At 40.1% G+C, this 25,367-nt stretch overlaps 1 protein-coding gene across 1 annotated transcript in view; it reads right to left on the minus strand.

The window, feature by feature from the left end:
* Window positions 1-20,232: 20,232 nt before the first annotated feature.
* The window catches only part of ABRAXAS2 (abraxas 2, BRISC complex subunit), a 41,453-nt gene continuing 36,318 nt past the window's right edge, over window positions 20,233-25,367 (minus strand). The window contains exon 9 of the mRNA XM_042459543.1: window positions 20,233-22,254. Within this exon, the coding sequence (XP_042315477.1) occupies window positions 21,785-22,254 (470 nt within the window). The 3' untranslated portion in view covers window positions 20,233-21,784. The remainder of the gene's footprint in view (window positions 22,255-25,367) is intronic.

Here is a 25,367-nt window from a genome sequence, read left to right on the forward strand (position 1 = left end):
GTGTCTCTTGTATAAATACCAAGTAGGGAACAGTTTAGCTAGGCAGCAAATATGTATATGCAAGGAATGGGTGTGCTTTAAGCCGTATTTTTAACAACAAAGAAAAGGATCCACATGTTACTATGCTATCCAAAAGAAATATTGTCAAATTATATTCCCTCTTCATTCTCCTAGAGATACTAGTCCTTCTTTCTAGCTATGCAATGAATCTGATTTTAATTGCCTCAGAAAGGAAGGGTTTACCAGACTCAGCACAATCTTACATGTTGTTACCTGAAAGCAACTCACAGTGTGCTAAATGAGATACATTCCCTAGGAACTATGGTGCGGACAGACCATCCAAAAAGGATGGTCTCCAAGTGCCTAGTTTTGGTCCGTGGGGAAGCTGCAGCCTCCAGACTGTGGGACTTCCCCATGGACCAAAAAGAACCCACAAAAAGTGGGTTCTTCTTGCGACGCCATTATGATGTTGCAGTGTTGTTGTTGTTGTTGTTGTGTGCATTCATGTTGTTTCTGACTTATGGCATCCCTAAGTCAAACCTTTTCTTGGCAAGATTTTGTTTAGAGGTTTGCCATTGCCTTCCCTTGATGCATGTGATTTACCCAACATCACCCAGTGGGTTTCATGGCTGAGCTGGGAATTGAACCTGGTCTCCAGAGTCCAGCGCTCAAACCACTACACATTACACCAATCAAACAATGAATCTGATTTTTAGAGAATATGATGGTGTACATTTTGAGCTTATTTTTTCCCTTGCATGATTTAGCTATCTTTGTTTCTTGAAAATGTCACCACTATCTTGACACGAAGTTTAGTAGTTGGAGAACAGCTTGGATGTAATGTGCCCGTGTATCAGATACATATTTAGTAGCTATCAGAAACCCATGCACTCAGCAAGAAAATGGATTTTGTTCTCTTTTAAAAGGTACTTGACTGAATAGTACTGTAAGGCAAAAAAAAAAAAAAAAAAAAAAAAAACAAGAAAGGTGGGGGGAGAAAATGGAACATGGATGCTGAGAGATATAGCCCCAGTATAGTCCGAATTGTTTAGGTCATCTGTATGTCCCTAGCTAACCTTTGAGATGAGGAGACTGCCAACTGGGCATGTGATATGTAATTCTAGCTCATTTATCAGGAAGGGATATAGAGATGCCATGAATAGTTTGTTGTGATGGTGTTGATGGGTTCAGGCTTGAACATATTTTTCGTTAGAAAAAACTTCAAAGCTAGTAATTATATATCTCAGTGGGGCAAATATAAAAATAGATATTGTAAATATATTTTAAGTCTGGATTTCATAGAGGATAAGGAAAGTGAAACATGTTTCTCATTCCACAACCCATAGATTAGACTGAGAGTGGTATGTTTCTAGAAAAAAAAAGCATTATGATGGATATTTTTGAAATTAGAAATATATTGGGGGAAAAGTACAGGTGGAAAAAAAAGTGTATATATATGGGGGGGGGGGGGAGTATAGAAAAGTATTTTCCTGAAGTAAAAATAAGCAAAGTGACTAGACTGACAGAGGTGGTAAAAAGAGAGTCATATAACTGGGACAAGATCATTCAGTTCTTGATGTGTGGTAAACAGCAGATTGAATTTCAGCTAACAGAATTAAGCAGCAGATACTGGAGTGTGTGACAACCATATCTGATTAGACTTTCATTTCTGAGGAGAGGGAAAATGTCAGTAGCTCAATGCACTGAGCACTGGAGTGACTGCACTTCCCATCCATTTCCAAAGACAGTGTCTATAAGATCATATTTCCTTCAGAACAATGAACCCAACCACTTTTTGGGGTACAGTACTACAATTCTGAGCACTCTCCTAGCCAGTGGGGTTTCAGGGATCCGTAGTCCAAGACATATCTTTCCTAAACGTTGGTTACCACACCCCTGAACATAAATAGGCTTGACAGGTCTCCACGCTTCATATGTAAAGGAAAAAGCAGGATCACAGCCCCTGACTTTGCCCATGCGTAGAAATGGTAGTACACCTGTAAGCAAGTAAGCAACTTGTTTCAGCACTTCATATCATGCATGGACAATGGGACCAGGATCACACATACATGAATAGGTAGGACAGAAGTTTCACTATCCTTTTCACATTAGATACATATGGGTGGCATCTGAAGAATGCAATCATTTGCCTGCTATATTTCTGAATGCTGGCTGTCATAGGCTAGTAAATCGGTTGGCAGCAGCAGTACTATGTTACAGGTTGTGACCACCAAGTTACACAGGATTATTCTCCGGTGTTATAATAAATAGTTTGATGCTTTTCTTCCCTTTGATCCTTGGTCCTCCTGCTGACTTCAGCTCTTTTCCTAATAAGTGTTTTAATATTCTTGGTGTAGCATGCTTCTGAGGTTGTTATTTATAAATTACTTCAAGTTACTCCTTTGTAAACAAAAAGAAAAATAACTTTTGTTTACATAGAGAAGTTAAGTCAGCATCTTTTTGGCAGTTGGTACTCAAGGCTTGTTGTTACAATGCCTACATTATTTCTCTTGTCACAAATTGCCTTTGTTCCAGTACCCCACTGGCTTTAGTTACACTTCAAACTGTGTTCTCTTTCTTTACCTAAAAGTTCCACGAAAGCCCCTTCATTAGGAGTAAAAATCCTATGAAAGTCTAGCTCTGTTCATAAATCACAATCCCTCAGAACAAGACAGTTATGAGCCCCCTGAACTGGTTTGTCACTTCCCCAAAAACTCTCAACTAATGTCACTGGGCTTCTTCTGTCCTTTCAAAGCTTTCCTCCTTACATAGGAGTCTAAATCCCATTAAGGCTTATCTCTTCCCTTCTAACTGCACTTGTGGCAGTCCATGGCACACTCTTCTCTCTTAAGAGAATGGATTTCATGGCTCATTGAGGACTTGAAACTGGATCTCTCAAATCTTGGTCTAGTACTCCAACCACTGCACCACACTGGCTCATACAATAGAGAGTTCATCCTAGTGTCCAAACTGAAAGAAAGTTCCAGGGATGACAAGGTCAAATTGCTTATAATATGAGAAGATGGAGAGACAGCACCAACAGAAAGAAGAGTATAGAAGAAACAAAGGACTTCTAGGACTAAGGAGGAGGTAAGCTTAAAAATAGCTTTCAGTGAAGATATGGAGGCAAGCCACTTGTCAGAGGCATTTGTCCATCTGTACTACTCCTTTCACACCACCCATAGTGGTTTTTAAATCATATTCAATCATAAAGACACAAGAAGATTGCTTGGGGAGTTAGCAGACTTCTAAATTGTGCAGAATGACAACCTCCCAAAGCAGAAAAGGCCCAAATGCTACCTAGCTCTGACTGCAGCAACCCAGTTGTAGTACATCTCTCTTCCCACCACCACCACCACCACCACCTACATTCATATTTCTCTGTCATTACCACTACCTGAAGGGCATCATGTTCCAAAGGTGGAGAGAGATTTCATTATGGACAGTAAGACCTTTTGTCCCGCACTGAGTACCTGATTAAACAAAAGAACAGTGACCGGTTATTGCAAAGAAATTCTTAAATGCTTGTTAGAATCGAAGAATCAATTTGCCCAGTATGGCAAATTCTATGCTCTTCTACATTCCCAAGATTCCTGGAGGAGGAGTTCCCAGCATTTAGTCCACAGATGTTGTTGGAGTACAGCTTTTAGCAGCCTGTACTAACAGGAGCTGGAGGGGGATGGTTGGAAAATATCTGAGGACAAAAGGTTGGAAAACACAGTTGCCCAAAAACTTGAAAGTCCTGTGCTTTGAATATGAAGCCGAGATGTATGCTCTTTTATTAGAATAACGCTTCTGTTTTCAATTGACCAGCTCTTTTGAGATACAAATTTGTGGTCTAAAAAGAAGTTGCTGATCAGCCATTTAGTAATTTTCCCCATTTGCTCTCTGGAGCACTGGTACCAGAGATGGCCTCTACTGTATTATTAGATGAAATATTCTGGGGTTTTGTTTTTTTTTTAGATGCTAGATTTTTACTGACTTCCATAGGAGTCAGGTTTTGCTCTTACTCACTTTTGAGTCTTCATAACAACATCTAGCTGGAGGCACAGATCCAGTCTTTCATGCTATCACTTTGCATGTGCTCTGAAGCCCAACATTTTTCTCAAGCAGGTAAGCAGTGTGAAACAAGATAAGACAGATTGGTTTGTCCAAAGAAATGAATGGATCTTTGTATCTTGGATATTCTCCCAAAACAAAGCCAATCAATTAAGGGCAATCAGTAATTAAAAAAAAAACCAACAAAAAACTACCACTCTGCACATTACATACAAAGAACATTTAAACATCACATACAGTGCAGCTCTCAAGCTCTCTGCAAATGTTATCATCCTGTGTAAACTCTACATACAAGGAAGAGATGGACACCAGCGTACAAGCTCCAATCCCTTCCTCTGCATGCAAGACTGTATCTGGAAGTGGCCCTTCTTACACCCTCCTCATGCAAAAAACCTACATGTGAAAATAATGCCCAAATAGTGCAACAGTATACCACGAGATGAGGACATCACTTTGAGAGAAAACAGATCCCCTTTGAACTACAGTGGGCAAATGTATTGTTCCAAATTGCTTTGGAGGGCCCTGCGTATTACACAGAACTGGACAAAAGCCAGAACACAAGAGAAAGAGTCTGCTGATCTATTCAGGGCAGTCAGTACATTGTTGCTTCAACAGAACACAGATGCTTTCCTTTTATTGAGTTAAGCAACAGGCCTGTTTGGTTCCTTCTCTTGCCATTAATTCTCTTCTATATGCACTTTTCAAAGTGGCAGCTGGAATAGACTGGAGGCAGGTTCTTTTGTGACTGACTAAAAATAGGGCAGAGTAAAATAAAAACACATCCCTGAAAAGAACTTTGAGAGAATGTAAGAACAGTAGTGGGAGCGAGTTAACCCTTTCTCACTATTCTCTTTTTCCCTCCATCCAAATTGTCTCTTGAGCTGCTATTTTGGGAAATTTTGTATCAGGAAAATAATGCTGGAGAGGGCAAGGAAGGTTAACACACTCTTGCTACAAGCCGATAAACACTGACAACTTGCTCTGGCTAATTTCAGCAACTCAGTAAATAACAATAACATCTAAATATATATTCATGCAGATCAGTCACAGTTTCCCCATATGGTTCACATTACCATGATGTTGTTAAGTCTATTTAAAATGGGATTGAAAGCTACCATTGATTATGCCACAATGCTCAATTGAAGCAATTCATCAAGTTAATGTGGGATTAAAATTGATATGATGCCCTGTGAACTAAGGTCTGGTACAAACGTGCAAACTAGCATGTGATAGTTTCTTCACACACAGATAAATAAAACAGGTTTTATGAAGCAAGCCATATGTAGATAGAAGAAACTATCAAGAGAAAGAGTAGGGCTATTTGTACCATATCAACCCGACTGGGATTGGCTGGGAAAAGCGAAGAAGAAGGATAAGTGCTTTCTCACATCCAGTGGTCAGACAGAGCTGCCTCCGCACAGTAACACTTCTTTCAGGTTCTAAACTACATTTTGTACAAGTAAATTGAGACTCTTTTCTAAGTCAGGAAATAATCAGTAATCATATAAGGTAAAGAGAATTCCAATGGCTTATTATCTGACCCAACGTTTTCTCTAAGATCAAGAATGGAATTCACAGGGATGAACCATATATGGTATGAGGGAGAATGGGTAGAGACATAGGTTTAAATCTTCCTCAGCCATAAAACTCAAAGGATAACTGTGGGCCAATCTCTATCTTGCATCCTGACAACACAAAACTGTGGGGATAGAAATGTAAAGGAGTACAGATTATTGAGCTCCTTGGAACAAAGCATGCACATAAATGCTATCTGTTATCTTGGAGGGTCAGTCTGTAATTACTACAATGAAGGCAGCAAAGTTCTTTGCTATCTCCATTGCATTATCACAATTTTGTCTAGCACAGTTGTTTAGGGTACTCAAGGTATGGTTACACACTAAATCTGAGAGTACTGAGAAGGACCTCTCAGATACCTGCTGTAATCAATTTGCAAAACATTTTGCAAAAATAAAATTAATGTTAATATTTGTTCTGGCTTGGATTCCACATGGAGGGTAGATTCTAGGGATGTAACTGAGGCACACACTTATCCAGTTTTGATGAGTGAGTTGCATTCTGTTCTATCTGGTAATGTAGATAAGTCTCCATAGGTCTATATAGAAACAAGAGACCTATGGAGACTTATCTACAAACAAACAACAGTCATGATGTATATCAGCCTACATCTGGTGATGTAGATAATGAAGAAATAAAGCTAGGCACTAGTTCATTAGACCGATGTCTATTCTTAATGCTAAGGGCTACCAGAGGAGGGCTTGCCAATTGGTTATGGGGGTTGTGAATGCTTCTCTGAAAAGGGGCTGTTCTACAGTTCCTCTAAAGAAACAGTTACAAAATCTATGATGAAGAAACTTTCACTGTGTGCTACCACCATAGATAACTATCGCTCAGTATCAAAATGTTAAAATAAGGTCTTGGAGAAGGGCTGGAGAACATGCTATCACAGGATTACAACATACCGTAACTAATAGTGAGGTATGACAGGAGTTGTTGCAAAGCAACATCTGGAGGGTCACATGTTCTCCAGACATAGAATAAGTTATGTTTCACAACTCCAGATTTCCACTGATGAAAACTGGTTATTTGTATGCATTTGAGTCTATGCTCAGAATTGGTGTGGGGAAAGAAACAGCTTTGGCCCTCTTGGCTGCAGAGTGGGAGTGCAAATCTGAATAACAGAAGAACCTTTTGGACTACAATTCTTAAAATCCCCCAGCAGGCCTGCTGTCTGAGGCATTCTGTGAGCTGTACTCCAAACTTTTTTCAGTGGTATAGGATTTGCATGTGATGAAGGACTGGAATCCACAAAAGCTTGTTGACCTTTAAGACCCCTTCTGCAGTGGTGTCACTGGGGGGTTCAGGGTGTGTGGACCACACCAGCTGATACCCTAAAGGGAGAGGGGTGGCTTCACTGCTCCTCAAACACCTACCCTTTGGCAGAAATGGGGTAGGGCATTCACCTGCTTCCCTTTAAAATGCTTTATGAGATGGTGGGAGTGGGGTGAAGCTCAGTGGGAGGAGAAAGGACAGGCCCCAGATTTTTTTAAAATTAAATTTGAAAATTTTAATTTTTAAAAGAAAATTTAAATTTGAATGTTTAAAATTCTTTTAAATTTTTCTTTAAAAACTACATTTTAAACAACTGTGCATACGGTATTGTAATTTGAAGGTACAATTTTAATTTTGCTGGTTGTTTATGTCACTATTAGCATTATATTCAGTGGTATATGGGAATTATGATTTACGACTAACATTAGTGCAAAAAAGCATTACTAGGGATTCTGTATGGTGTGAAATGGGAGGAGGTCAATGGGGGGGTGACACTTTGAGTTACTGCACTGGGTGACACCAACCCTAGGGATGCCACTGCCCTTCTGAAGAAACATGCCTAGAAAACCCCATGATAGGAGTTTTCAGACAGCATAAACATATAGTGGACAGGTAGCTATTTCTTGTTAGTGAAATTTCCTTTTCACCAGAGGCATAAAGTGTTTGGAGGTATAAGTACATATGGTGTGATGGGGATTGTAAATAGTGAGGTCAGAAGGAGCTGCAATGCAGAAAGTGCAGAAAGCAAAAAATATCTTAAAAGCCATTCACAAAACAATAATTACAGACATCCTTGCATTGTGAACTGAGTAATGTTTATAGAACACTTTTTTTAAAAAAAAACCTTGACATTATTTGGGTATATTGCTTGCATGTACACCTAAAACTATGCAGCCAGTAGTGCAGCGAGCAAGGACTTGTAGGGTCAACACTGCAGGACTTTGTGGTTAACAGAGGTCATCTGTCCAGACCCCACCACCAAGTTCCCCGGCAATGAAAACTATTTCCAAAAATATTTGTATTGAATGGTTTTTTTGACATTACAAACAGCTTGATCTTGGTGTAGATGGAAACAGCTAAAATTGGTTTGTTGATGTGGATTTTTAGATTTTCCCTGGAGGCACTCTCTCGAGGGGCTGTTGTGATAATCACCTGCATTTGTGGTCACTTTTCAATGGATATAAAGCAATTTAGTCTGATTTTAACTTAATAAATCTTTTTTCCCTCCCAGTTTGAGCTCTGAACAGATTCATCCCCATGCTGTACCTGTTCAGATTTTTCTTGACAATCTCCAAGGAACAGATTCTGCAACATCTCTGCTTGTGTGACTCATTGCACAGCTGAACTATTCTTACAAAGCAGCATGGTGTTCAAATATCTGAGAGATGCTTTGATTTGTATTTTGGTCTCTTCAGAGGAAAGGAGATGAGTAAGCGTGGAAAAACCAGCCACAAATGATGTCTCTTGTTGTCCCCTTTTGTGAGACAAGCTTATAAATTTGAAAAACTGTTTCTTGATAGACCTGATGAAACCTATGAGATTTCTAGAGTGTCTGAACTATAATATTAAAGATGTCCTCTGTAGAATATGCCTCAACGTCTAAAGGTACCAATAATTGCCAAAAAGTCAAAATGAAACAGTGTCAGTCCCTTCTTCTTCTTCTTACAAGTGGCCAGACCACTTTAAGAACTGTGGCCATGTAGAATAGGGCTGGAGAACCTGCTATAAAGATACTGCTGACCCAGTTCCCATCACACCAAACCAACCTGACCAAAAGTAAGCCATGATGAGGGTAGAACTTGGAAATGTTATTAGGAAATGCTAACACTTCAATGCTATTTCTTCTAAAAAGTAATTAGTTGGTCATTACTTGCAAGTAATATATAATATTGCTCAGAAATAATGCATTACTTTCTAATTGTCTTACAAAGAAAAATCACTTAAAAATAAAAAATGACACCACCTTCATGATCACAGTTTGAAGTCATGAGTAAACATCATTCATTATGCAAAAGGACCCCATTTCTTTTTAAAATGCTTTAAAGTAATTATTTTGGTCCCCTATACTTAAAAAAAGACTAAATGAATTTACTTTAAATGTGTTATTCCCAAATGCTAGGTAGGACTAGAGCTCATGAACATCAGCTGAAGGTTCTCCACTTGTCTGCTAGAAAATGCCTGTCTTTTCACCAACAGAATAGTGATATAAAGAATTTAATTTCTCCTGCCAGATTCTCCAATCCCAGAGTGCTCATGAATCTATTTGTCAATTAGAAATTTCATGTTCTGGCAATGTGCAATTGCATCTCTTCCTACATCATTAGCAGATGTTATTTTCAAATTAACTCTTATATCAGGCTTGGGAATTATACGACGTGTCATCTATATTTAATAAACACACCTCCATTTCTATCCAGCCCATGGCCTCTTGTTACAGACCTGATGACTGGAGATGCTTGCTGTCTGTTTTTGAAATGTAGTTTGTAGCCATTACTGCTAGAATTAAACACTCAAGCCTTTCCAGAAGCTGTGAAAGAAGTAATGTTCATGGCCCTCTAATATGCATAAGAATTGGATGAACAGTTATAATCATATACCATTAAAATATGAAATAGGAGGTATGAGGCACTGATCATACATACAAGAAAAATGTCATAATCTTACAAACATGTACAACCTGTCCTTCTCTATACTAAGTAGTAAAAAAAAAGCGATACAGTAAAATAATTCACAAAGAGGAAAACATGATTGTACCAGTAGCCACATTAGATCAAACTGAGCAGTACCCGAAAGGCTAGAGAGGGCAAATCTAGGGGCCTTCCTTTGTACACACAAATTGCTCCTCCAACCCTCAATTTTAATCAATTTGTTGCCTATTGGAGCCTAAGGGAACCATTTAAAAAGATAGAGGACCGAAACCACCTGTTGTAGTCCAACCACTGACATTCAGATGAAAAACATGATTACCACCATATAACTCCCTCTCCCCTAGTTTCCTTTTCAAAACAGTATTTCTTAGAAAAGCAGAGATGGAGTTAAATCTCTTTCTAGTTATATTTATTCTTTTTAATCAGTGTCTTGAGCTATGCACTATTGAACTAGAATTTGTCTTGAGTATTCTTATTACTACCTGTAATCTTTTGTCAAAAATAGATCTTGTAGGGTTGGTAGTTTGCTTGGTCTCAGGAGGACTTGACAATGTACATATATTCACCTGAGACTGGGTGTGTCTCCAAGCCTTTGTTTAAATGAATGAATTCAATTACCAAGTACTGGATCTGCTCTTTGGCACGTATCCCAGTAAAGCACACAACATTATGTCATTAGGAGAGACAATTACATGGAATCGACTGTAATTCTGAAAAGCATTATTTTCTGTAGGGAACAGCAGAAGGGTGGGGTGCCTATGGGGATAAGGAACATTGTGTTCAGTAGGCTGGAACAGTTGCCAGGGGACAGGTACTGCTCTCAAAACAAAGAGACTTTGGTCTGAAAGCCTGGAAGTCAGGGTGTGATTATATGGCATTAAATCACAAATCGGCAGCCCCTGAGGTGAATTTCACAGCTCTTGACCAGACTCCACAAAGAAACCTAGAGAATTCAAATATTTTTAAAGACACTTTCAAAATTAGATTTCTGGCCCCTTTGTTTTTCGAGGGGAGCATTTTTGGCAGTCCATGACAGTGGTGCCACTTAGGGGTGTGTGTGTGTGTGTGTGTGTAGTTGGGTGGGTGCAGTCCACACTGGGTGACACCTCAGAGGTGGGTGTAAATCCAGTGGAGTAGTACACCTGGTGCAGCTATTGGGCACGCAAGAAAGGGCATTGACCAGCAGCCATGATGGACTCAGGAGGCCATAGCAGAGACTGCTGGGGGGAGTACCTTCTGTTTGAAGTCCGGCATGGCTACAGCCATCCCAGAGCCCAATGTCTTTCCAGAGGGCATGGCAACACCCCCCTCGGCTGCCCCCTCACACCAGGTGGCACCAACCCCAAGGTCCATGTTACCCCAGAAAGTTCCAGAATAGGAAAAAATGGCCCCAGGCCTGTTATAGGGCCCGAACAGACAGGCCAAAATAAAGCTGCTTTGGGTCACTTTGGAGGTATGCTATTTAAATGATGTGTGCATCCTAAGAGGCCGGAAGCCTAAGGACTGGAGGTCAGTTCTGGCACAGCTTCTGGCCTCTTAAGGTGTGTGTCATTTAAACAGCATACCTCTGAAGCAGCTTTATTTTGGCCTGTTTGTTTGGGCCCAAAGCTGCTCATCTCTGCACTAAATTACCCCACCCCACCCCCACACATACCCTTTAATTCAGAGGTAAAAGCCAGCATGTGTGGGTGTTTGTAGGTGTGAATGTTTATGTGGTTGTAGCCCTTTTCTCCATTGAAGTTTAGAGGCAATCAGAACATTTTGCATTAATAATTCAGTTGGCCTTCCATATCTATGGATTTCTTCATCCATGGATTCAACTATTCATGACTTGAAAATATTCCAAAAAGATATATATTCCAAAGAGCAAACCTTGATTTTGCTATTTTATATAAGGGACATCATTTTGCTACACCGCTGTATTTAATGGGACTGGAGCATCCACAAATTTTGGTATCCACAGAGTCCTGGAACCAAACCCCAGCAGCTACTGAGGGCCCACTGTATGATTATACAAAGATTTTTTTTAAAAAAAACTTGAACTGTGTGGGAACTAATCTCATTGATGTCGAGATTTAATAGGGTTAGGTTATTGAATTACTCTGCATGTAATTTTATAAACTGCTATCATTCACCTATTCTAAAAAGCACTAGTCTTAAAACCTTTCCTTCTTGGCACAAATGAATATGTTCACCCTCTTAATTGCTGACTTGGAGGTCAGCTATTCCAAAAATTAACTCATCATATTCGGCTGAGAAAAAAAGTTTTATGGCCTTCTTCGAGGAAAGCTGTTTAGAAATTAACCTAGAGGGATATTACAAAGATGTGTCTCCAAATTTACCAAATGGCAACTGGTCATTTTACTAGGGCTAATTTCTGGAACAAAATATTGCTATTCAGTCTCTCAGTCACCTCAGGTTGTATTGGATGTTTTCAATCTCTCTCTCTGTTCCTTCTTTGTTTCCTTTCACTCTCTTAATTGATCTGTGCTTGTAGTTCAACACTTTTCTTTCCAGTGCCACAAATACTAAGACAAGAGTGGTAGAATGAGACACATAACAACTCCCTTTATGCAGGCAAAGAACTAGTTGGAATTCATAATTGGAAGGTAAAGCAAGATAAAGCACCTTATTTTGACGATCAAAGGAAGGAAGAAATAGAATAGTACAGTGGGCCCTTGTTTTCTGCTGGGGTTTGGTTCCAGGATCCCCCTGGATAATAAAATTTGTGGATACTCAAGTCCCATTAAATATAATGACATAGCAAAATGGTGTCCCTTATATAAAATGAAAAATCAAGGTTTGCTATCAGGAATTTATACTTTTTAAAAATATTTTCAAACCGTGGATGCTTGAATCCATGGATAAAAAAAATCCATGTATAAGGAGGGCTGACTGTACTACAGTAGGCCCTTGGCATCCGCTGAAGTTTGGTTCCAGGACTATCTGTGGATACCAAAATCCGGAGAGGTTCAAGTCCCATTATATATAACGGGTGTAGTAAAATGACACCCATTATATAAAATGGCAAAATCAAAGTTTGCTTTTTGGAATATTAATGTTGGTTAATATTTTCAAACTGATCAGTTGAATCCGTGGATGCAGAATCTTTTGTATATGAAGGGTTGACTATAGTATCCAGTGTTAACGTCCTGTGAAAGTTATGGGCTAGCTAACTCTGCTGTGAACGCTCATCATTGGATTGGCTTCACTCCTTGTGCAGGATTATGATGCAAAAGACCTACATTGGCTGGATTTTCAGGTTTGGTGAGTTAAGTCCTAGCAGCTCCATATTTGTAACATGCTTGTGGTACTCTGAGGTTTTACTCATTAATACACATAGAACAAAGCTGTGGTAAACATGCAGTTTTGCTATCAGGGCTAGGATCTGAGGCAAGGTCCTCAGGCAGCTGCTTCTGAAGGTCATGAAAAGGACAAATGGTGCAGCCTGGGGAATGTTACATTTTGGACCACAATTCTCATAACCTTCCATTTGCAAGCATGGAGACTTGTAAACCAAAAAGATCTCTTCCAAGTTCTCACAAATGGTTAGTTAATGTATTATGCTTTCCTTTTACTGCAATGCAAGGCTGGGTATTCTACCTCAAGTGAAAAAAAATAATTTATCCTATCATGGGTTCTATGTATATTAACTTGCCAGGTGGGCTAAACATCATTGCTGCTCTTCCTCTGGCAGTGAAAAATGAGTTTGGTTTCCAGGGAAGTAGTCAGTGTCAGGGTAAAGCAGTCAAGAGAAAGATGAGATCCAAAATCTTGTAAAGGAATCAGACAGAGTGAATTAGGAATGTTCTGGTTTGCTAACTCAGTGGCAGATTTATCTGTCCAAATTCTGTATTCCTTCACTGGCAACCTTGGCAAGAATAATTTCATAGTTTCGGAAGCCTCTGCAGGAAACAACTTGAAGGTATACAGTATAACCCAATAAATACATGTTTCATTTTATTGGAGGAAGGGGAGGAACCAAGAACATGTCCCACCCACCACCCCCAGCTAAGTGAATATCAATGACGTATTTATAATGCAACACAATTCAAAGTCAGGGAACAAGGGATAATTTTCTCTCCTCTCTCCTTTAGTACATTGCCTCCTTTTCTGCCAAATTTTCTTATTAAAGGGAGGCTATATACTGAAATGGCCTCAACTTCACCTTTTAAAAGGATCATGCATAAGGAAAATAACTATTTTTTTCTGAATGCTATGACTTTCCACTAGTGCTGAATTGATTCTTCAAAAATACAGCAGGGTGTTTTACTAACTTAGATATTTCACTCCAACTATATTAAAATTGTAGTATGGTTTAAAGTACAAGGGCAGGTAATCAGTTCTAAGAAAATGGACGGAATCAAAATGTTCTACTTAAAGAGCCAAGAAATGCCACCTGGAACTGATATAATGGGTTGTTATTGCGTATGAAAATAGAGAATTTCACCTCTGTACAGGGACGTAGCCAGGATTTTAGGAAGGGGGGGGGGTCCAGACTAAGTGCCACCATTATAATGGGGCTTGGGTGTGGCAGGGCAGCAGCACACATCATTCATTTTTCTAATGGAAGGGGGGTCCAGCTATGTCCCTGAACAATGTAATGCTTATGTCAGAGTTATTATTATACAGCGCGCTCGCGCATACGCGGGCGCGCCATACGCAGCCCTGAGTATATGCGCTCAAGCCGCAGGGCATGCACGGGGCGGAAGGGGCAGCGCGTCCCATTCAATTGAATGGGCGTGCACGCCTGTTGCGCCCCGCGCGCTCCCGTGCCGCCGCGCATGAGCCCCATTGTTTCCAATGGGGCTCGAGCATAGGCGGAATTCGCCTTACGCGGTGGGATCCGGAATGGATCCCCCACGTAAGGCAAGGACGGACTGTATATTAAAACGTAAAACTAACTTAGCCTCTCATTGACCAGTTGACAAACCAGTATATTTTATTACACTATAGATTTACACTTTTATTGTAATTGTGAGTACAGTAATAAAAGACTTCAAAAGATTAAAATATAATTCTTCCACTACACATAATTTTATTTCTATATGCCAATTTGATAACTTTCACTTCTTTTCCTATAATGAAGTTGTGATACATTTAATGTGCTTACCTCTTTTAGTTTGCTGTCAGAACTTATTTTCTTTCTGATCACAAACACATCCATCTTGAACACTCAATATAAAAACTGTTAAACTATTTTAATATCACATCGCTCAGAAAAACATACGATGTGGTTATGCAACAAACATGGCAGGTCAGCAATAATGCACTGGATATCATTAAAACATAAACAAGACAGTCCAACAGGCCAACAGGCCAAGGGATGAAGCGGGGAAAGATGTATGTCCACAAGTGGAATTCCTGGCTGCAGTGTGTGTTTGTACCATACAGTTCCCAGAATTCCCTAGCACTGAGCCAGCCAGGGCAGTCTCAAAGCAGTCTCAAAGTAGATTATTGCTGCAGGTTGGCTTAATAAAGTTACTGCAAATGTATGGGTTTTGGTATTTGTCATGTAAGACCCACAAGGTAAAATTTGTTGTAGTGGTTTGAGTGTTGGACTATGACTCTGAAGTCTGAAGACCAGGGTTTGATTTCCAGCTCAGCCATGAAACCCAGTGTGTGACCTTGGGGAGTAAGTCACACTCTCTCAGCTTCAGAGGAAGGCAATGGCACAGCTCTTCTGAACAAATCTTGCCAAGAAAACCCCAGGATAGGTTCATTTTAGGATTGCCATAAGTTGGAAAGGGCTTGAAGGCACACAACAACAACAACCACCCAGATCACAATGCACTGTAATGGAACTATATTCTGTTTTAACTTTAGCAGTGGCAACACTGTGAGCTACTACACTGTAGAAATAATGCAGTTTGACACCACTTTTAACTTCCAGGGCTACTAAAAAAAACAACCCCAAACCCCTGGGATTTGTAGTTTTGTGAGGCACCAGTACTCTTTTAGAAAGGAAAAAAATGCTTGTAAAAATACAAATCCCAGGATTTCACAGAACTGAGCAACAACACTTAAAGTGGTGTCAAAGGGTATTATATCAACAGTGTAGATTCCCCCATGCTATAGAATTGTGGGCTTTGCAGTTTGGTGAGGGGCATTTGGAAAGCTCAGCCAGAGATAGAGAGATGGGGGAGGTCACTGAACTACAACACCCATAATCCCACAGCACGTTGCCATGACTCCTATGGAAACGAAAGGGAAAGAGCTTGCTTTGTCTTTCCCTCTTTCCCTCTTGGAGCTCCTCCGTGGTTTTAATGGAGAGGAGGAGGGGGGGGAGGAAGGAGCTTGAATGTCCCCAGGCCTGAAGGGGGGGGAACCAAACCCCCCAAACCCCCCCTCTAGCTACGTCCTTGCTCTGTAGAAAATAGCCATTCTGTGGCAGAAGAGATCAATAGCAGCACAAGCTATGGATGAAGGAACTGCTTGTAATACTAGATCCAGTCTTGTAAGCAGACAACAACAGTACCGTTTCATAAGGTAACAGTGAACGTAGATACCTCTATTAACACCTTCAAGTATATTTACCTAGCAATATGTCAATATTAGTTTGTTTGCAAAGAGAAGCATAAAGAGGCAGAGGTATTATGTCTTAATTTTGTAGCCACACTTCTAGGAAAGATTTAACAAGTGGAAAGCCATTTGCTTGTTGTAGCTGTATCACAGATGAATTACTTTTTACACAATTAGCCAGTGTTTCTACACAAATATGTGTCATGACCAACAACAGTACGAGGGCTGACTTCCTGATGCTCACTTGAGCTTCACTAGTGCCCCATCGCTTTTGCGTTGCACCAAGAAAGCACTCAATCTATAAATCGTCATTCATTCATAAAGTGGAATGAGTGTGCGTTTTTCTCTCTCACATGCACAAAATTTGAAAGTATTTACGCAGGCCCTGCATTCACAAGCTGCATTTTAAAGTCTGGTATCAGTTGCCAATACTTATGGATCACAAAATAGAGCCAGCTTGATGTAGTGGTTTCACTGTCGTACTAGGACTCTGGTTGTTTCAACTTTCTGCTCAGCCATTAATATCATAGAATCAGAGTTGGAAGAGACCACAAAGGCCACCCAGTCCAACCCCCTGCAATGCAGGAATATACAATCAATGCATTCCCTACAGATGGCCATCTAGCCTCTGTTTAAAAACCTCCAAAGAAGACTCTATTACACTCCGAGGCAGCATTATACAGCTCTTATTATCAGGAAGTTCTTCCTAATGTTGAGAGTGAATCTTTTTTCCTGTAGTTTGCATCCATCGTTCTGTGTCCTAGTCTGGAACAGCAGAACACAAGCTGCTGCTGGTCAATAATTTTATTTTGCAGTCTCAGAGATTGCCATGTAACATGTAGATGTTAGCATGCTTTCCCATGGTAACCTTTGTCTCATTTATCTTAGAATTTGATGAGATTTCCACAAATCTCTCATCTAAGACTCTAGCATTGCTCCAGATCATTTTCAGATTTTAAAGCTGTAGAGCTTAAAACCTGAGCACTACATGACACAGCCATCTCACAGAAACAAAGTAGATAGGAGACCATGGCACACTCTTCATGTATGCTGCCTTGAATTCCATTGTGGAGGAAAAGTAGAAGGAAAAACAAAACAAAACAAGTATGGTTTGAATAGTTAATCCTCTTTTCAAAAGGCTGCATCTCACAATAGCAATAACAACTCCCCATTAAAAATACAGTGAGACATGTTTTTCATCTGACTGGAAAGCAATTTCTGTGTTCTCAGGTATGTCTCATTTAGAACATTAAGCATCCAGGCAGACAAAAACTATCTGCCACCATAGTAACAAGGTACACTAGAATGTGTGCCTCAGATCTTTTGAAGATTTTTTCCTGGTGACTTGGGAACATTTCTACATTTCCCCCTGATTATATATTCCTTACACGATCTAAATGCAAAGGCAAAGTAATTGGATGGATTGTGGGAGAAGCAAGTACACTGGGAAGGCTGAGTAACTCCAATTCAAATAAAGAATGCAAGAAGAGGCGGTTAAACATGCTACTGTACAAAGCTTAGTCTCATCTGAGTCTGGATATTAGTAGAAATAACAGGACATAGACCCAATACAGACTGATGCTATGCGCCAGCCAGGGGCCAAAATTAGGGCTGGGGAGAGTGGTGCGTTATCACACTCCCGAACCCTACCATGCTGTCCGGGCAACATCTTGGCACAAGCGCCTTCAGACAGCACATGCAATTATGATGTGCCTCGTGCGCATCCAAATGGCATGGCACACAAGGGATGTTACCAAGCCGCTCCAGGGTGCTAATGGTGCCTCGGCAGCGGCAGAGAAAGGAGCTGCATTTTGCAGCTCCTTTTTCATGGCGCATCATTGCCACACTATTTGGTTGGCGTAGCCACTATCTGGGGAAGAAAGGGGTGGCCTCTGTCTGCCCCTTTCCCCAGTCTGTACAAGCCCATAGTTAACACTAGATACTACCAATAAGGGGAAAAAATTCCATTAGTGTAATAGGCATTCTAGTTGGTTACATAATAAAGGACAAATATGCTCAGCTACATTCCCTAAGTTACATGCTAAGGTACATACAATACATTCATACTGTATTTGTGAAAATACTTTTAGAATTACAATGAAATTAATGTCACTGAAATGTCCCCATAATCCCCATTTAATTCTTTTAACATGCCACACTTCTTGGACAGTCTCTTTCATTGGAACTTTGGGTTGGGATGGAGGGAGTACAATTTACAGTCTGCAAAAACAGTGGGGACCTCACAGGAAAAACAAAGATAAAAATGTTCTCCCCATGTTTCTCTTACATGCAGAGTAATCAGGAAAGCTGTCTTTTACTAGTTTTTAGAAATACGTTTTGGGGCAGTAAATAAAGCAAACATCTTACATAGTTTTTTTGTGGGTTTTTCGGGCTATGTGGCCGTGTTCTAGAAGTATTCCTGACATTTAGCCTGCATCTGTGGATGGCATCTTCAGAGTAACATTCAAAGAAACAATTCTCTTAAACATTTTAAAGAAAACATTCTAGAATTCATTTTTCCAGGTCTTTTTTTTTTGGGGGGGGGGGAGGAACCCCAACCCTGTTTTTTTTCCTTAATTTCCCCCCCCCCCCCCCCCCTCCTTCACATCTCTACCAAAGGTTTGTGTTGTACTGGACTCCAGAATATGTGGCAACCACTGGATTGCCCTAGTTCTGATTTAAATATTTCTACAAAGATGGGTACTGGATTTTAAATGGATATTAATATTTTGGGCTTTAGATAATCTGACCAACATTGGCTGCTGTATTCTTTTTTATCCTGGTTAACAGTCACTGTGTATGTATGTGCGTTCATGTTGCCTGTGGATGTATGGTGACCCCATGAATTTCATGGAGTTTACTTAGGCAAGAAATACTCAAGTCGTGCTTTTGCTAGTTCCTTCCTCTAAAATATAGCCTACAGCACATTGTATTCCTTGCCAGTCTCCCATCCAAATACAAACCAGGATTGACCCTGTTTAGCTTCCAAGGTAGACAGGATCTGGCACCTAGGTTTAGGGTACTTAGGTCTTACCAGGAAGAAAATGTTCCTTAAAACGTATTTCTTATGCCATGCTCAAAATGGCATCCAATGCTTATTCTATTTCACTTAATGAAAAGAAAATTAATCATAGAAATTCCTTTACTAACTCCTGCCCTTGAATATTCCATTTTCTTCCTGCATTTTTGTGCTGTAAAAATTTCACACTCTGCTGTATCATACCAGTATTTATTTTTTTGTATTCCTACTTTGTTATATGAATGTTTCTTGTGTAAATGCCAACTTTTCTGTAAGATGTTGTTCTGTTCAATGTTATTGTGTTGAGAGTTGATATATTTTCCTTGGTACCAATTATGTCAACAGTCAGGATCTTTGACTAGAGATTCCATATAATCTGATTTCAATTTCAACAAAACAGTCTACATTGAGCAAGGAAGCACTGATACTCCTAGACTGGGTATCATTGTATATTTCTAAGTATTTCTTTGACTTAGCAGGACTGGATATTTAATTTTCAGTGAAATAGTGTTTAGGATTTCACAGAGAGCATATATCCATCAGGGTCCACATAAAATATACAGACCACCATTTTACAATAATAAGAGGGGGGTTATCATCAATATTAATTACTGTAATGTTCCCCTCAGTAGTTCAAAAGAAAAAAAAAGCACCAATTGGCTTCGATTTCTGTTCGTTTTATCAAGATTCATTTTTATAGGAAAAGACATACATCAACAATTTGTCCAATAGGTTAATCACACTGAATTTAAAGTTGTAGAGTATAGGGAACTGCATAACTACTTTTAAATTATTGTATTTAAGTGTAGAGTTGTTTCCCCAGACATTGTGGTGATGCACTTTGCAAACAATGGAAATATTTATTAACTTGCTGCAGCTGGTATTCTGTTGTAGGGATTATAGATATTTGGCATGCATGAATTAATGGGAATAATGGACATTTTATAAAGTGACTACTGCTGTATACATACTATAATCCCATGGATGCTTCCCTTGACCCTCAACAAATGTTGGAATCAATATGCAGTTTTGTTTCTCATTTGCTCCATTTGAAAAATAAATCTTAACAGTGCTTTCATTTGCAGATGCATGATCTCACTGCAATGGAACCTTGCTGACAGATATTAAAAGATAAAGGATTAAATAAGATTTTATTGTCACATTTAACTGCTTTGTCAGAGATGTACATTAAAGGTTTCTGAGCAAGATAAAAAATAAAATTTCTTGAATTAACCAATGAGATGGCAACAGCACTTATTAACAAACCAGCACTACAGTTGCTTGCAGATACCCAAAATTAATAAAACCAAAACACATTTTTATTAAAACAGACCGCAGCAATGAAAAACAAAATGCATTATGTTAAGGCCAAAGAGTATGTTAAATACTGAAAACAGAAATGTTTACAGAGTCCCAAATGTCCAAGAAGATAGACATTTTTACCATATTTCAAAGCCACTTGAGTTTTATTTAATACATACAACAGAGAGGCTAACAAATAGGTGTGAGATTGTTTAGCAACAGAGGTTTTTGCCTTCGGCAACCAGATATCTAAAGGTAGTTTAATGAAGAGTGGGATTATGTATGACAAAGATGCATTGTCACAGACTGAAGAGTTTGCTGTAAACTGAGGGGAAAGCCTAATTGGATACTTAATGGCACAGGTTCATATCTTTTGGGCAAATGTTGTTGCAAGCATAAAATAAAACGTAAGTGCATTCAAACATTCTTTGAACAGAATCTACTTCATGCCTCCAAAATCACAAGGTTCCCCCCACCCCAAGATACTTAAATTTTAAAGGAAACCCTAGGGTATTTTACTAAACAGCCTCTTCCATTTCTCATGACTTAATCTCTCTATAGAAACTGGATTTTTTTGCAAGTTGCGTGAATTTTCAGCATTTGTGGAGTCCTAACACAAAACATTGACAGAACTGACCACATCACCTTCTGCTATGTGCTCTTCATATTTCTGAACAAAAATGAGACAATGAAGATAGTGTGGCAAAGTCACTTTAAATCCACAAAGATCAGAGTAGTTATGCTTGAGACATTCACTGATGATTTACTGGTAATTATTTTTCCTACATAAAAAGGCAACCATCATTTTAAGTGATGCACGTTAGGCTAGTAGAAAAAGATTGAAACAAATCTCATCTCTATTAAAAGACCATGCAGAGAAGATAGTTCATATTTGTTCCAATCAGGCTTCTTGGAATTATCAAAGTTTTTTTTTTCCTGGCGATGATCTATTTGGCTTTACAATTAAAAAGCCAGATAATCATAGTTCTTAGAAATAATCCCCCTAAAATTCAAGGCATGATAGTGCACGAGGTAAGCTTTGATTTGAGATAATTAGACTGTGCTTAGTTGCAAAATCCCATTTTTCTTATGAAGAATTTGGCAACGAAAGCTACATGTTTTTCAATTTCACTTTGCTTATTTACCAGTACATCCATGAATCTCATTAATTAGTACAGTTTGATTATACTAAATATCCCATTACAAAACTTGCAAAAATGTATCACCAAGTGAATAAGCCATCTACGTTCAAGTCTTCTACATCTGCTGTGCACAATAATCCACTTTTGTAGCTCATTTCCTCCGAGTTAAATCCCAAAATATTTTTGTAACAATATTTCTTTAACAATTAGGAAAGATAGTGCTATATTAAGCTCATGTTCTATTAAATCTGGGAGATTTGAGTATTCCTCGAATCACCATCTGCATGTGTCAAAGGTCGAGAATCTCTCGTCTGTGCGTATTCATTGTCAGATGACTCTGTAGGTTCAAGCAAATTCTCACAGTCACTGTCTTCTGATTCATTAACATTGTCACCGGAGGCTGTTTGGGAAGAAGACAACATGGATGTTCCATTGCCTGAATGCTTCAATCCTGTATTTGTGGAAACGTAACTAGAAGAGCCCACTGCTTGAGGTCGCGGCATAAAAACATTATTTTCTAGAACATTAGGGCGTATGGCACTGTCATGATTGATCACATTGAAGTCAGCATAAGGAGGAGGAGGATCAGAGGTATCTGATTCTTCAAGATTACTACCTTCCACAGCAAATCCAGCATGAGACATCCGTGGGATGAATATAGGTTCCAAGTTATCAGTTGATATTTGTCTGCTTAAGATGGTCTGTTGCAGTCCTACAACAGTGCAAAAACAAATGTTGTAATTACCTGTCAGAGCAAGCAAGACTGTCAGAGCAAGCAAGGTTTAGCTATATACAACTGTGCTTGTGGAAAATATATTACCATGAACATGTGAAAGGATCTTAAAATGTATGTTACGCACATACTTAAACAAGTCACTTGAGGGGAAAACGATCAAAGCTAAACAAAGTGTAAATTCAACTCAGCTTCCCTAGAAATCTCTTTGTTTTTCCAGTAAAACTGATATAATTCTCCTTATATAAGATCACTCACTTCCAAGAACTGAAATACTTGGTCAAAATGAAGCAGTTAGTCACTTTAACTGACAGGATTTCCTACATTAAGGAACAGGCAGTAGCACAAACTTCATAATGGGCTACTATAAGCAACCTCCAAGAGAATTCCACACAGGCAAAATGGAACAATACATTAACATACATATAGCACACAGCTACTTTCTGTTCTATCTCAGAATGAACAACTGCATTTGATTTTTAAAAATTACACGGCTTAATTTCAAATGGCTTCTATATTTCAGTTACTTCAAAGTATACTATTGTAGAGACCAAGAAAAGCTCCATCGCTAAAACACAGACTTCTCTTTTTTCACCATAGTGAAATATTATTGAGACTATTAGAATGAAACATTACGAAAAACTGCAGAGGCCTGGTACTGAACTTAAGAGAGTGAAGCACAGTCCACCTTGCCAGGAGGATGCCACCAAGAGAGATATCATGTTATAAAATTCTATCACTATTTTGTGTGCAATGTTTAGAGACCAGATTAATGGGTACTGCTATTACCATTTACCTGATAAATGCTGATGAAGGCATGTACATGTACCAGAAGCACCCATATGTCATGCTTTTCTAACTCAGAGGCAGGCAGTTGTGATGCCTAAGGGTCTAAATTAGCCCCCAGAAGACCTTGAACGGTCACACCTCTAGCACGGCAACACACAAAAAACCTGTGCCTCCTCCTCAATCCTCCTTAGGGGTTGGAGAGCCTTTTAGCAATGTTTTTAGGACTGCTGATGCATTTTAGGCCCAGGACAGGCTTTTTTAAAACAACAACAGAAAGTGATTGGAAATAACAACCTGTTTGCTTTGTTTCTTTAAAAAGGACTGGTGGCAACCTATTCCCCCAAGAGAGCATTTGGGGCAAAGAAAAGTATTTTGACCCTTGGAGCCACAAAAACAGCCCTGTGGAAACATGTAGCTCAGAGGCCACACTTTGCCCACCACTATTCCAACTAAGGGGAGGGGAGGAACTGTAATACATTTTTGGGTGGGATCCCCTTGGCATATTGAACGTAGATTCCAGTTTCTCATCCTAGTCCATTTCTGTTTTCTTAAAAAGGAGAAATTGGGAGCCATTATTATGTAGTGATTTGAGCACTGACGATGACCCTGGAGACCAGGGTTTGAATCCCTGCCTGACCTACTAGGTGACACTGGGCAAGCCACACCCTCTCTGCTTCAGAGGAAGCCAAAAGCAACCCCCCCCCCAAACAGATCTTATAATAATAAATAAATCGTTTATTTATAGCCCGCCTTTCCTTGAGATCAAGGCGGGTTACAACATCTTGGGAACAGCAAACGATAAATATACACACTACAATGTACAATTCAAACATTAAAAACAAAAGTTAAAAACACAGATTAAAACCATACAAAGACTAGCCAAAGTGCAAGTGCAAAGGAGGGGGGAGAGGAAGCGTTACAACAATTGGGGGAAAGCTTGTTCGAAGAGAAAGGTTTTGAGTCTCTTCCTGAAAAGGTCGAGGGAGGGGGTTGAGCGGAGCTCTATGGGAAGCGAGTTCCATAACTGCGGGCCTGAGATTGAAAACACCCTTTGTGCAGTCCCAGAGTGTTTCGAGGGTGGAACCCTCAGAAGTTGCTTCCCGGCTGACCTGAGTGTGCGGGGCGGATTATATGGGGAGAGGCGGTCCTCCAAGTACCCTGGGCCCAAGCCATTTAGGGCTTTATAGGTTATAACCAACACCTTGTATTGCACCCGAAAGCGAATAGGCAGCCAATGTAGATCTTGCAGAACAGGTGTTATATGGCTGGTCCTGGAACATCCACTGACCAGCCTGGCTGCCATGTTCTGCACTAATTGAAGCTTCCGGGTTTTGTACAAGGGTTGCCCCATGTAGAGCGCATTACAGAAATCCAACCGAGTGATCACCAGAGCATGTACCACTGTTTCAAAGTCCCCCCGGCCCAGGTAGGGTCGTAGCTGGCGTATCAACCGAAGCTGATAACAGGTACTCCTGACTGTCGCGTCCACCTGAGATGTAAGATGGAGCGACGAGTCCAGGAGCACCCCCAAGCTGTGAATAGAGTCCTTCAGGGGAAGCATGACCCCATTCAGGACAGGTGGAAAAATCTGCATCCCTGGGCCCGGAGAACCTATCACAAGCACTTCCGTTTTCTCTGGATTTAGTCTGAGTCTGTTTTCCCTCATCCAGCCCATTACTGACTCCAGACAGGCATCTAGAGGAGAGATGCCATCCTTGGTCACTGCATCAGTCGGAGACACAGAGAAACATATTTGGGTGTCATCAGCATACAGTGGTGCCTCGGGTTACGAAAGTAATTCGTTCCGCGGCCGCTTTCGTAACCCGAAAAGCCTTCGTAAGCCGAATTGCCATAGGCGCTAATGGGGAAAAGCCGCGTTTCGTGCGAAAAAGCGCCGAAAAGCACCAAAAATTTTCTTCGTAACCCGAAAATACATTCGTAACCCGGAACAATGATTTCTAATGGGATTTTTTCGTATCCCGAAAATTTCGTAACCTGGGTATTTCGTATCCCGAGGTACCACTGTACTGATAACACCGGGCCCCGTGTCTCTGGATGACCTCTCCCAGCGGTTTCATGTAAATGTTAAATAGCATGGGGGACAGAATGGCTCCTTGAGGGACACCAGATGTAAGGGCCCTCTTCTCGGAGCGCACGTCCCCCAGCTGCACCATCTGGAATCTACCCGAAAGGTAGGAACGGAACCACTGGAGCACAGTGCCCCCAATTCCCAACTCTCTCAGGCATTCCAGAAGAATACCATGGTCAATGGTATCGAAAGCCGCTGAGATGTCCAAGAGCAC

The sequence above is a fragment of the Sceloporus undulatus genome, chromosome 3, assembly GCF_019175285.1.
Source record: "Sceloporus undulatus isolate JIND9_A2432 ecotype Alabama chromosome 3, SceUnd_v1.1, whole genome shotgun sequence".
Taxonomy (NCBI): domain Eukaryota; kingdom Metazoa; phylum Chordata; class Lepidosauria; order Squamata; family Phrynosomatidae; genus Sceloporus; species Sceloporus undulatus.